This window comes from Acinonyx jubatus, chromosome D3 (genome assembly GCF_027475565.1).
Source record: "Acinonyx jubatus isolate Ajub_Pintada_27869175 chromosome D3, VMU_Ajub_asm_v1.0, whole genome shotgun sequence".
NCBI classification, from domain to species: domain Eukaryota; kingdom Metazoa; phylum Chordata; class Mammalia; order Carnivora; family Felidae; genus Acinonyx; species Acinonyx jubatus.
In genome coordinates this window covers 38,995,261-39,009,586 of record NC_069392.1, presented here as the reverse complement: position 1 = coordinate 39,009,586, position 14,326 = coordinate 38,995,261, and the positions used below count along the sequence as shown (strand labels likewise).

Sequence of the window (14,326 nt, the reverse complement as noted above, 5' to 3'; positions counted from 1 at the left end):
CTATATCTATACATATATATATGTATATGCAATGGAGTATTACTTGGCAATCAAAAAGAATGAAATCTTGCCATTTGCAACGACATGGCTGGAGCTAGAGTGTATTATGCTAAGTGAAATAAGTCAGCCAGAGAAAGACAAATACCATATGATTTCACTCGTATGTAGAACTTAAGAAACAAAATAGATGAATATGTGGGCAGAGGAGGAAAAAGAGAGAGAGGGGGAAACAAATCATGAGAGACACTTAAAGATAAGGATGGAGTACCTGGGTGTCTCAGTTGGTTAAGTGCTTGACTCTCGATTTTAGCTCAGGTCGTGATTTCACATTTCGAGAGTCCGAGCCCCGGGTCAGGCTCTGTGCTGACAGCCCGAACCCTGCTTGGGATTCTGTGTCTCCTTCTCTCTGTGCCCCTCCCCCACTCATGCATGTGCTCTAGTTCTCTCTCTCTCTCAAAAATAAATAAATAAACATAAAGAAAAAGAATAAACTGAGAGTTAATGGAGGGAGGTGGGTGGGGGATGGGCTAAATAAGTGATGGGCGTTAGGAGGGCACTTGTTGGGATGAGCACTGGGTGTTGTATGTAAGTGATGGATCACTGGGTTCTACTCCCGAAACCAATATTGCACTGTAGGTTAACTAACTGGAATTTAAATAAAAGTCTGAAAAGAAAGAAAAAGAGAACGAGTTGATCTCTATATACTGCCATGAAAAGAAGACCAACATAATTACAAAGTTAAAAGAGTCAAGCGCTGAATATTAACTTACAGTATCATACGGCTTGTTAAAAAGAAAGAAAATAAATGCGCATATATGTTGTGTATATATACATATACACGTATATTTTTGTGTTTGGATACATGCGTAAAATGTCAGAAGGAAAATGTTAAAATGATAATAGTCATGGTTGTCTTTAGGAAGTAGGCATGGGGAGACTGGGAAACAGGGGGCTTTTCCTTCTAACTCTATATCATTTTGTACTGTTTGTATTTTTTTTTTCAGAATTAACATATATAATGTTTATTAAGAAATTTGTGGAAAAACCCCAAATCCATTAAAAAAATGAAATCTATGAAAACCCCCCAAATTTACAGCTAGTGTAGGTCTCTCTTGTACAATTTCTATTGTAGTTACATTGTCTCAATCTACAAATACTGCTCTGACACTTGCAAAGAAAACCCAAGGAATAGGTTTTCACTGGAAATTGATACAAGTTGGGTGGGAGAATCAGAAGTTGGAATCGTTAGAGAGCCATTACTAAAGAATATATTTTGCTTTCCTGTTTTCCAGCTTGGGCTGGGATTTTATATTCAAAGTTAAGAACACTTACACGTAACTGTATGCAAAAACCCATATGTTCTGTGTCAGTCTGCACCACTTATTTTCAATGAGGTAGAATAGCTTATTTAAACGTAGAATTTTCCCATTGGGTTTACACGATTCAGCTGGTTCCCCGGCAGCGCTCTGCTTAAAAATAGATGGGATGACATTTGTGGGTGCTTTTTAAAAAATACCCTTTGGAGAAAGAAGCAGAACTCTAATGCCACATTTACCATTTATGTTATATAAGAAAGGCAAGTTTTATGTCAGCAGGACTTCACACAAATTATTCTCCTTTCTAACCTACAAACTCTAGCACTTTTGGAACCAATTGCCATCGCCGGATGTATAAGGGCATCTCACTTGAGTTTTACTTTTTGGTGACTGTAGTGAATTTAACGGAAACCTAAACCTGGACAGAAGGAGTTTCTTGTAATTGCATATGGAGAATTTTCTCTTCGTTCACCCTTCTAATTATGTACTTTCCCCCACCTTTCCTTCATAAGCTATTTATTGGGTGTATGCTACGTGGCAGGCATGAGCATATTTTACCTGACTTTATAGACCTATTTAATAATGTTTATACCAACCTGCCAAAAATAAGAAGTGGTTAATATCAGCCTTAAACCTGCTGTCATATGATTCCACAGAATCTAGAATAAGAATTAAAATAGGTTGAGCTGAAAACATACTGTCATCCAAAATTTCAAACTGAGTAGATATACGGGAGAACTACAGTCAATTAAAGTACGAAATATTAAAATCAGTGTTCCAATCTTGGTAGCATTGCTGATGGCAAAGGATTACGACACCAGGAGGAAATGAAACCAAATGCATCACTTTCCCTCCCAGAAAAATATACCTATCGTAGAATCCTACTGATTTTCTTTATTAAAAAAAATACACTTTAGGAGGAAATTGCATTTATTGGGTGATATGAAAGAGGAAATCAGGTCTGTGCGAGAGCACATCACTATGCAACATTTTTATCCTCAGTTTTTATAGATGTTTTCTCTGAGTACTCGTAAAAGGTAGTGGGATTAGATTCTCTTTCTTCCCTTCTCAAGCACCCTCCTGACTCTGAATGCTGTCACACAGATGGCAGGTGAGTGGTGCCGGCCCACCGAGGAGGCATTGCACTTTTTCGCCCCTCCTGTTATGTGACTTGAATACCTGGCTTGCTCCATTTCGGGCTTGCCACCTGCTCCTGCTCTGAGCTGGCGCACTGACCAGAAGTCATCGCAGAGGGTGGTCAGATTAAGAAGGAGAGAGTCCTCAACCACACATTCTTCCGTCTCCCCTTGGAATGTACCTCTCAAAGGTAGCCTGCATGGCTCTCCTACTGGACACATTGTTTCATCACGATTGTATTTTCCTTTTCTTAGATTCCCTGAATGCTTTTAATGGTTTCCCCCCCACCCCACCCCCACCCCCAAGAGCAGGGATTTTGTGTTTTCTTTTGAATAGCACGCTAGAGTTCTGAGCACCCCGTGGCATTCTGTAAAAGTGATAAATACTAATGACGAACAATGAAGCAGGCTCTGGAAGGCCTGGGGCGGGCTCGGGCTCCCGGAGAACTCAGAATGCAGGGGAAAAATAAATCAATTTCTACCAGAAAGGCAAGGTTCAGCCTCTCATTAGATCCAACTGCTACATGTGAAAAAGTGTGTTAATAAAATGGCACAGGGGTTTTGTGAGGGGGTGCCAAACATGTGGATGAGGCTTGCAAGATATGTTTTCCATCTTCTCTCCAATGTTGGGTGTTATGATGTAACAGGGTTTTGGAATCCAAGCATATGTTATTTTCTTTCTTCCTTCCCTTTTATGTTTAAACCTCCAGTATAATGAATTAGCTCTCCCTCTTCAATAACTTAGAGTGTTTATTTCTTTTCTATAAAAATGAAGCACTTAGACATATGGTGAAATTTAAGTATATTCCCACTTATGACTCTTCTCAACTCTATTTGTATGTGACTTTTGACTCTAACATGAATATATTAATTTTGGCAAGCAATGGGCATTATTTTTTTTTCCCCTCCCCTGCAATGGACATTATTAATCGTATACTTTATAGAAATGTTTCTTTGGGTTTTTTTTTTTTTGTTTTCTTTTTAAGTTTATTTATTTATTTTGAGAGAGAGAGAAAATGAGAGAGAGAGAGAAAGAGAGGCACAGAGAAGGGGAGAGAGAGAGAATCCCAGGCAGGCTCCATGCCGTCAGCACAGAGTCTGATGTGGGGCTAAAACTCACAAAAAGATCATGACCCCAGTTGCAATCAAGAGTTGGACCCTTAACTGACCGAGCCACCCAGGCGCCCCCAAATGTTTCCTCTTTGTTAATAAAACTTTAACAGTTTTGTTAAACTTTTAAAAAGCATTAGATATCAAACTTTTATTTTTTTTAAAAAAAATTTTTTTTTTCAACGTTTTTTATTTATTTTTGGGACACAGAGAGACAGAGCATGAACGGGGGAGGGGCAGAGAGAGAGGGAGACACAGAATCGGAAACAGGCTCCAGGCTCTGAGCCATCAGCCCAGAGCCTGACGCGGGGCTCGAACTGACGGACCGCGAGATCGTGACCTGAGCCGAAGTCGGACGCTTAACCGACTGCGCCACCCAGGCGCCCCGATATCAAACTTTTAAAAACCATTAAATATCATTTATAATTTCATTTTAAGAGAGCAAAGTACCCTGGATTATCAAAGTTATGTGCAGTGAGGGATGCAGCAAGTACTAACAACTTTTTCCTCTTTCTACATTCCATGACAGTTTGGAAAAGAGACAAAAAAAAAAGTTTTAACCGGCACATTACTAGCTGATGATATCTAATTTCTTAGCAATTGAAAAACAATGTAGATTGGGACAGAGCCATGGAATTAAAACTGAGGAGGTAAAGAGGCAAAAGGCAGAAATAATGGCCACCCATCTGCAGCAAGAAAGCTTCAGTGAATGGGTAAAACAACAGAGTTTTCCTGGTGCCCTAGCACAACAAAATCACTCTCCTTCCAGAAGCAGAGGGCTTGATTCTAGTGTAGCGAAAGCCAGCAAAAATACAACTAGTCGACTTTACATAAGGAAATCCTAAAATGCTAGTTGTTCTTTTTCTCAAGGCAACTTTTTTTTTTTTTTTTTAGCAATTGATCAATTTCGGTCCCGCTGATCAGGGTCTTTCGATTGTTACGAAATAACCCATTGTGTGGTTTGTAAGCAAATACCACTAGAACTGCCCAGCAGTTGCAAAGTGGGCATGGTCGGGACACGTATCTGTGTTGCCTGTGATGTCTGACACTGTGCCTTCCACCCACGGGAAGTCCACATGGATGTATATGGGAAGTGTAGGATTTCACCTTCCCCCAGAGTTACCCTGTTTGGTAGCGAGCTGCAACTTTGTTGTTCAGAGTAAAGAGTAAACTCTTAGAGCCAGGTTAACTATGCAATTCTAAACTTACTAAATATTCAGATGGATGTAGGACGAAGATAAAGTAGTTTACGATTTGTCCCTGAGACTTGGGCATACTAAATTGGGCCTTCTGAGTTGCATGCTTGTTGTAGGGAGATGCTGTGCATATTTAATCACTTGACAATTTATTAGTGATGTATTTAATTCTCATAAGATCATTTTATTCCACATGTGATCGTGACACGTTTCACTACTGCTCTCACTTTTATTTTTGTAATAAAAAGATAATAGTAGCATCTGTAAGTAATAGCATCCATGGCACATGACAAATTTATCTTTTTTAAGAAAACAATTGTGAATTTTAGACAATTTGCTCTCAAATGTGAAAGACACTACGTAAAAATCAACCTGTGGTTTAATAAAAAACCTTGCTTCAAAATAAATTAGTGTGCATTTAAAAAAAATTTTTTTTAACGTTTATTTATTTTTGAGACAGAGAGAGACGGAGCATGAACGGGGGAGGGGCAGAGAGAGGGGGACACAGAATCGGAAGCAGGCTCCAGGCTCCGAGCCATCAGCCCGGAGCCTGACGCGGGGCTCTAACTGACGGACCACGAGATCGTGACCTGAGCTGAAGTGGGACGCTTAACCGACTGAGCCACCCAGGCGCCCCTAAATTTGTGTGCATTTAACATGGTACTTTATTTTCCTTTTATAGTCTGCCTTGATTTAAAAAAATGTCATAAAGGAGATGGCAGATCAGATCTGGAAGGTGAAGAAAATCTGTTCTTAAATTCTAGACCGACCAGATATTGAATTGTCATTTGAACTATACAACAGATGATAATGCAATTAACACGTGTATCATGCACGAAGGAGTTCTGGTGCTATTTACTTTTATGATTTCTTACTTTGAAGAGAATTGGATGGAAGGCCTTATTTTCTTTAGACACTGGCTCTGGGATGCATAACCTTTTTTTTTTTCTTTACCCCATAAGTCTGTGCATAAGGTACAATTAGTGAATCAATTCATCCATCCATCTGTTCACATTTATTTTTTGTTCTTGAAGCCCCCTCAAATCTTCTTTTTTTCTGTTTCTACCTTTCTTGAGATATAATTGATATATAACATCGTGTAAGTTTAAGGTATACAACGTATTGGTTTGATATATGCTGCAAAATGATTACCAGCATAGTTTTAGCTAATACCTCATTCTGTTGATTAAACACACCCCCCCCCCCACCCAACCTTTTTTGTGCTGAGAACATTTAAGATCTACTTTCTTAGCAACCATTCGCATTTATTGAATGCTTCCTGCATGCCAAGCCCTGGGGGTGCAGAAGAAGTGTTCTCCACAGACTGGTATTTGCCCCCAGGGACCTCTCTGTCTAAGGAGGAGGGAAAGGTGAACTTAGTGGAGGGGAGGGAGCAGCAATCATTTAAGTGTGGTGACAATGAAGTGCCAAAACTGCTAGCGAATAGGAACTAGCCAGTGCAGTTAGCCTGGAAGCTGGTTCAAGGAGTTCATACTTGACTCGAGGCTGGAAGGATGGGCAAGACTTTGCCAGCTGGGTCCAGGCAGCGGAGGGTAGGACAGGAGAGGTGAGCTAGCATGCGTGGAGGCATGGCTGTGTGAAAAGGCGCAATGTGTTCTGTAGGAAATACCAAATTATGTACAACACGTGGAGATTTCAAATGAAACTAACTTCGCTTCAGCCTACACCTCTCTGGGTAGTGCTAGAAATAGACGAAGTCGAAGGCACTCAGTCTCCTGCTAATAGTCTTGACTTGGCTTAAAGCACCACAAATCTTTTTTCAGAATCCCTTTCCTGGGAGTGTCTTTTTCTATCAGTAATATGGCACTGAGAATAACAGAAAATGGCTCCTTTTGTTTAGGGGACACAGGTCCTCTCTTCTAAAATCCACACTGCTTCAGCATCCTCGCTGCCCAGGGAAATTCCCCAAGCCAGCCTTTCTTCGTAACTGATCACTCTTTCCCGAACCCCATCTGCTCCCCTACCCTCCCTGTCACATCACACCCTCAGTCACCGTCCGGCCCTCCCTTCTCCGTGCTTCTGTTTGCGTCTAAAATCCCTGCACATGGCTTCACCCCTTGCCCTTTTACTTCTGGCCTCCCTCTAACACACAGCAGGCGCCGTGATACCTCCCACCACACCTTTCAAACTAGAGGGCCTCTCCACCCCATCATCAGCCTGCGTAATGTCACTTTTCTTATGTTATCAGCTCACTCGGAGTCATCTTGCATTTCCCAAAATATCACCATTGTGTTAGTTTCCTGAGGCTGCTGTTTCAAATGATCCCAAGCTCAGTGGCTTAAAACGACTCACTCGCATTTATTCTCTAACAGCTCTGGAGCCAGAGCTGAGTGGAGACCAGGTTCTGGGCGGGGCTGAGCTCCCTCCAGCAGCTCTACGGGAGACTCCCTTTCCTTGCCTTTCCATCTTCTAGGGCTGCGTTCCTTGTATTGCTCAGCTCAAGGCACTGCCCTCTGTCTTCAAAACCAGCATCAGAGCATCTTTAAATCTCTCTTCTGCTTCCACGGCCACATGGCCTTCTTCTGCATTCAGATCTCTGTCTGCCTCTCTCTTACAAGGACGCTCGTGACTCCACTTAGGGCCCACCCAGATAGCCCAGGATAATCTCCACTTCCAAACATCCTTGACTAATCACATCTGTAAAGTCACATTTGCCACATAAGGTAACAGCCACAATTTCCTGGGACTAAGACATGGGCATATCTGGGCTATTTTTCCATCTATCTATGTCAACCACCAACACTGTCATCATGGTGAGATTTTACTCTGCTGAGGTAGACACCATTATGACCTCTGTCTTACAGATGAAGGAACTGAGGCACAGGAAAGTTCGTGGACTTGCTCAAGGCTACTGGATAGAAACACGGTAGAAAGAGGATTCATACTTAGGTCTGTCCAACGTGAAAGCATTTGCTGTGCACACACTGCTTTATCGTCTCTCCCATTCTGTGACTGGGCATCCGGGTGTTGGATCTCGGGGACCACAGGCTGTCATGGTCAGCACAACATGGATCATTTCCCAGACGCCGCGGTATATGTTCCCTCTCTAGCTGTACTTCTAGATGTTTCTTCCACAGAGAATACTGCTAATTAAGCAGCTGGGTGGGTAACAAGCAGTAATTTGCTTTTCCCATGAAAGGCCAGTGGAAGCCTCGTAGGTAGTCTGACATCAGGCTGCGGCTGACAAACATTAAGGAATAACTGAGGTCAGGCAAAAGTGCTCTGGAGAGAGTAATCAGGGAGCAGGACTGGGGTGGGGGGGGGGGGATCCGTGCTGAAAAGGACAATAGACTATTGTGAAGCAAAGCAAGGTACTGAAAGAAAGTTCTTCATATTAGGATATATATCATTGTATCACATTTATTGATCTTCTTGGATACTTTTATGACCTTTAATAAAAGTATTAAAGTAGTCCCCCCCAAAAAAGGACAAATGGAAATGAAACAGAAATGAGAGGTCCAGTGACTCTCACTATGGAGAGAGCAAGAAAGGCAGAAAACGCTGTAGACAGAGGGCCTGCAGAAAAAACCTTGAGAATAAAGAATATGGCACAAAGAAAGGTACTTTCAGATTAACAATAAGGAAAATCTACATTCAGAGCAGACTAATGGAGGTCAAAAGCCCAGTGATCAATCTATTATTCATTTAAAAAACATTTTTAAATGTTTTTATTTAGTTTTGAGAGAGATGGGCAGGGGTGGGGGGGAGGGGCAGAGAGGGAGTCACAGAATCCGAAGCAGGTTCCAGACTCCGAGCTGTCAGCACAGAGCCCGCTGCGGGGCTCAAACTCACGAACCATGAGATCATGACCTGAGCCAAAGTTGGACGCTTAACCGACTGAGCCACCCAGGCGCCCTTTATCTATTAGTTATTTTTAAGATTAAAATGTTTTCTCGTCCTATGGATGTAGTGGGCCATGTGGAGAATAGAAAGAGCTGACCCCTAGCATCACAATGAGCGGCCCATGCCTTAATATCAGGGTTATTTATGGCAACTTAAGCCTCAGTGGCCTCATTTATAAAATGGGAATAAGAACGAGAAGATGGAAGAATTTATGTGAACTGCTGTAGCACAGGACTTTGTAGGAATGGGTAACAAAGAAACACTGCATTCGGTTTCTGCATCCTCATCAGAACAAAGGGTAATAAAGCTTGTTGAGGAGTCCAAGTATTTATTCATGTGTTCAGATGGAATTTACTTTCACTTGTTCGTGGCCACAGATGTGACTAAGAGACTGGCTATCTACCTTCACAGAACCGATAGGCTTGTGGAATAGGCAATCTGGCATAAAATAGCAGAAGCATGGTACGGAAATAATGCTGTGAGAATGATGGGGAGAGGGGAGTGGGTTCAAATCTGGCCAGTCAGAAAGGGCTTCCTGGAGGAAGTGCTGTCTCAGACCAGACGAGAAAGTTGAAAAGGGGCTAAGTAGAGAAGAAAGGAGTTTGAGCTGGATGGATAGAAGAGACCAAAGAGGAAGCAGCTCGTGCAAAGGCCCTGAGCAGGACAACACAGCACCTATGAGAAAGTTAAAAGTAGTTCAGGGAGGACTGAAGTGCAAAAACACAGGGAATGTGAAGAAGAGAGGCTGTGAAGGAAAAAGTTCCCTGATTACGTCACACCCTGTAAGTCATGGTAAGGAGGTGGACTTTTTGTCCCAAGGGTAAGGAGGACCCACTGAAGATTGATAAGCAGAAGATTCAGTGATTCTCTCTGCATTTTAGAAAGATTATGTGAGCTAGTATACAAATGACTAGATTAATGGAAAACCAGAGGTGGGAAGACCACTTAGGAGGTATTTGTAATCATCCAGGTGAGAAACGATAATGATTTAACTAGGATAGTGGCAGAGAGAATGGAGAGAAGTGAATAGAAATTAAATTCACGGGACTTGGGGATGAATCCAACCACCCATTCATTCATTCATTCATTCAACCGACTTTTGTGAGCCTGCCTCCGAGATGTGGGGGTGAGGTAGAGGGGAAAAAAAATCAAAGTTTTCCCCCGTGTTTCTGGGTTGAAAATAATGGGTAGATAGTGGTGCTATTTACAGGGGTAGGAAACACAGAATAAGGAGGCTTGTAGGAAAGATACTGAGCCCAGTTTTAGAGGTGATAGGTCTGGAGTAATGCCTTTATTTTTTATAACACAGATATCCTGGGGTCCCCCAGCCTGTGAGCATAAATGCGGTAAGGTTAACAATTAATAACCAAGTCTGGTGATATTTTAGTCCTCTCTCGTCTTTGCTCCTCCTCCACTTAATCCTGATCGTCCCCAAGAATGGGTTTCACGTGTATTTGGGAACAAATCTGTTTGCTGCCTCCTGCTCAGGCTTCCTTGCCACAGTGCCAAGAACTTCTTATGATGGGGGCCATCTGTGACAATGCCACTGCTTCAGTTACTAGCGTCCCTGGTAGATAGCTGCTCTGCTGTCTTTGCTAAGTGTATGCACACGCGTGTGTGTGCGTGAGTGTAGGGAAGGTGGTGGTGCTGTTTGCACTAGATTTTCTCCTTAATAAATTAACAAGCACAGAGAGTTAACATGTGAGCCTGTAAATAACACATGTCTTGCAGTTGGCATCGCTAAGAAGGTCTGAAAGGACTAACAACTTTGCATCTCATCTTGAAGCACGAGTGGGCTGACCACTGTGGAAAAAGGAATCCTGGAAAGGATGCTAGTCGAACAGCCTTGCACATTTTCACCATCAGGATGGTTTTAGACAGCAATAGCAGATAAACAAGTGTGCTGGTATGAAGCTTTTCTTAGTTTACAAATGACAGGGACTAGAAAACAACAACCTGGTGGTTACAAAAGTTTGCTTTCTGGTTTGTTTCTTCCAACTTTAAAATAGACACAGTGTGGGGCACCTGGGTGGCTCAGTCGGTTAAGCGTCCGACTTTGGCTCAGGTCATGAGTTCGAGCCCCACGTCAGGCTCTATGAAGACAGCTCAGAGCCTGGAGCCTGCTTCGGATTCTGTCTCCCTCTTTCTTTGCCCTCCCAGCTCATGCTCTCTCTCTCAAAAAATAAATAAACATTAACAAAAATAAAAAAAAAATAGACACAGTGCAATGCAGAGGTTCTGGACCAGTGAAACCGAGGAGAAGGGGAATCAGAATTAAGGAAGCAAAACAGTGCGTGGGTGTGGGGCAGCCAAGAATGGTCTGGAGTGATGGGGCGTGAGAGGGAAAGGGAAAAAAGAGGAAAAGAAAACGAACACCTTACAAATCCAAAACAATCCACCATATTGAAGCTTCCAACAGAGTTCTGCAAATAGAGAATAGCCGTGAAATTGAACATATTTTAAAACTTTGAAGTATGAAGAGTAACATATGTCTGTCTTGGTGTTCTGAAAAATGTACCGTGATAGACAAAAATGCCACACTCTGACTTCTCATAGGTTTACTAAATTAGAGGCTTTTCAAAAGAAATGCCTAAATTTGTAGGTGGAACATGGGTGACCTGTCAGGGGACCGAGTCATTGGTAGCAGTCAGTGGTGCGCCAACTAGCATCCTGTTTAAACTTCAAGGGAAAATGGATATCGTGAACATTTTAAAGGGAGGAAGGATAAAAGTTCTTCATTTTCTATAAAAGTCTGATTGTGATGTTTAAAGATTTCCAGAAAACAAAAATATCTGGTGCCCACAGCCCGTTTCCCATGCGCAAAAACAGAATGGGCAGATTGGAACAGTAGGAATGGGAGAAACATTTCCTTTTCATTTCTCCAAAACTTCCCACCTCCTTTGGCTGTTTTGCATAGGACTTCGGAAACCTCTTTTGAGGTCACCTACTTTGAGAGAATAGAGTCTCTGATTTTTCAGGTGACATGGCAGTGAGCCCAGAAAACATAAATCTTAATTGTATTCTTCATTTCTGTTGGTCTTCTAAAAAAGAAAAGGTGATCATTTCTTCCCCATCTTGCTAAGTTTTTGTTAGTTTGTGCTAGGCACTGACTAAAATGAAAATCTCACTGTTAAGCACCGAAAATCTGTATCCCAAAAAGCTAAGCCAACCAGGTAATTGTTTCATCCTTCTTATTTTTGATATACAGTAGCCAAGGTAGCAATGAAAGGCTCAGAGAGGTCTGATGGTTTTTAGTCCCATGAACTTTAGTGAATAAACAATCACATTTTCCACATGGACCGAAGTCATTGCAGCCATGGTAAATCAAGAAAGTAATCATGACGAAAATCCACATTACCATTATGCTGCTCTTTTAAAAATACAACCTTACAAAATAAAACCCACCTACCCCGAAGCTGTGGAATAATTTTAGCAATTGAAAATTACTACCTTCTCTAGAATAACATGTACTTAGAAATAAAAGACGCAGAAACCAACATGATGTATGCATTCTGCTTTCTCTAGAGCACATTCAACATCAATTTACAATATATCATGCCAAATATATTCAATAAGCAGTGCTAAAATAATTTTGTCTGTCTTTGCTGCATCTAAGTATTCTGCTTTTTTAGTAAATTCATTTTGCACTATAGATGATAAAAATATTATTATAGAGATGTCATTCTTACTAAAAAAGCTGGATTTCTCCCTTAGCCCCTCTGGTACCATAAGCAACCTAATAAACCAAAAAGGGTGCATCGGGGGTACGCTTTATAAAACTGTTCATCCCAAATTCACACACATCGTGAAACATGAAATTCACTCCAGCATGTTAAAAGAAAAATTATGGATTAGCACAGAAATCAAACACAAAGAGACTATTCATTTTCTTTTCCAGAGCCCAGAATTGCCATTAGCTTACCTTATTAGCTGAAATGCCAAACAGAATGTCTTTATGGAAAATTAAGTTCATTATTCATCTCAGCTTTGATTTGGTATAGTGCAGCTGAGAGCAGTTAGCTCCTCTCTATGATTTGCCGACGCAAAGTGGGTGAGTAAGGCAGTAAACACAGAACTTGGGAGGTGCGGAGTGGTTGGCCATGGCTCACAACTCTAGACTTGCAACTTTACATTTTCATTCATATGAAGATACTAATGAAATCAAATCTTATAACGAAAGAATAACACTTAAGTAAACAGTGTAGATTTTTAAAGCCCATGCAGTTTTGCATAGCAGTTGTAGAGTCTTGCACACTCACCATCCCAGCAAAATTACATTGCTATCTTTCATTATCTCGGTAGATTCTTAGGCTATTGGCTCACTTTGCAGCACACACAGTGGCTAATGTGTATTCTGTCAAGGAGAAATACACATGGGGGAGTGATCTCCGCAATTTTCTAAAAAAGGAATACCAGCTTGTCTGACTAGCGATGGAAAGACAGATGCATTTTACAGTTTTGAAGATAAGTATACAGACACATATAAATTGGATACAACATTCTAATAGCTAATGCAGACAGAGACGTTAGGGTTCCAACAGTAAAATAAGAATAGATACCTGTCTTCTGAATATCAAATTCACCTAAAATAAGTCATATTCTTTAATAATTCCTTAATTTTCTTCAAACCAATTAAACCGGTTTCAGAAACCCTTGGGCAAACACAAGAGTACGTCTCCTTCCCAGATGGGCAAAGGAAGGACACTGCAATCAGTGTCCTCTCCCAGGTGTTTTACTTCACAGAATTTGAACATTTATTAAAATCCAGCTTTAACAAGTAAAATGTGCCATCATAACAGCCAGACAAGTCCAAGATTATCAACAGACAAGGGCAACATGACTGAGCAAAGTAATTTTAGCTTAAAGACTTTGAAACCTTTCTTGTCTTTGTCACCTTGCAAAACCAGACCCTAAAACTCTCCTCTCCTGAATTAGTGAGAACATAGCCGCCTCTAGTGAGCAATGATAAAGGAAAAGCAATAATTAAGTGATTGATTTGCCTCAAAATGTGAAGCAGAGTTACCATATGACTCATACTTCAATATCCAAGAGAAATGAAAACATGTGTCCACACAAAAGTTTGTACACAAATGTTGATAGCACCATTATGCACAAGAGCCAAGAAATGGAAACAACCCTAATTTCCATCAGCTGGTGAATGGTTAAAAATATGTGGTATATCTACACAATGGAATATTATTTGGCATTAAAAATAAATTAAGTGTTGATATATGCTATAACATGGATGAATCTTGAAAATAGTAGGCTGATTGAAAAAGCTAGTCACAAAAGATTACATCTTGTATGATACTATGTATATAAAATGCTCAGAATAAGCAGAATCTATGGAGATAGAAAGTGGATTCGTGGTCACCCTGGGCACAGGGTAGCAGTACGGGGAAGGGAATGCTAATAAATAGAGTTTCTTATTGAGGTGGTGAAAATGTCCATATCTTAGGTTGTGATGATGTTTGCACAACGCTGTGGATATACTAAAACCATTAAATTCTATATTTTTAATAAGGGAATCTTATGGTTGGTAAATTATATGTCAATAAACATATTAATAAAATTATTAATTTGCCATGGAAACACTGCCATATAGTGTTTGTAATGATGAGAATTAGTCATATAAAGTAAATTCTGCAGAAAGTAGATGGGGAGAAATGGGGCGGGGGGAGACTGAGGATAATGCCAAATGTAG

The 14,326-nt window shown here is 41.0% G+C and overlaps 1 protein-coding gene across 18 annotated transcripts in view; it reads right to left on the bottom strand.

Moving 5' to 3' along the window:
* The window catches only part of DLGAP1 (DLG associated protein 1), an 885,205-nt gene that overhangs the window by 283,619 nt on the left and 587,260 nt on the right, over positions 1–14,326 (bottom strand). Inside the window, exon 1 of one of the 18 annotated variants that reach the window (XM_053206122.1) lies at positions 12,545–13,145. The exons of the other annotated variants lie outside the window; for them this stretch is intronic. Within the exon in view, the coding sequence (XP_053062097.1) occupies positions 12,545–12,595 (51 nt within the window). The 5' untranslated portion in view covers positions 12,596–13,145. Of the gene's footprint in view, positions 1–12,544; positions 13,146–14,326 lie in introns of those variants that run through there. 18 annotated transcript variants of the gene reach the window in all.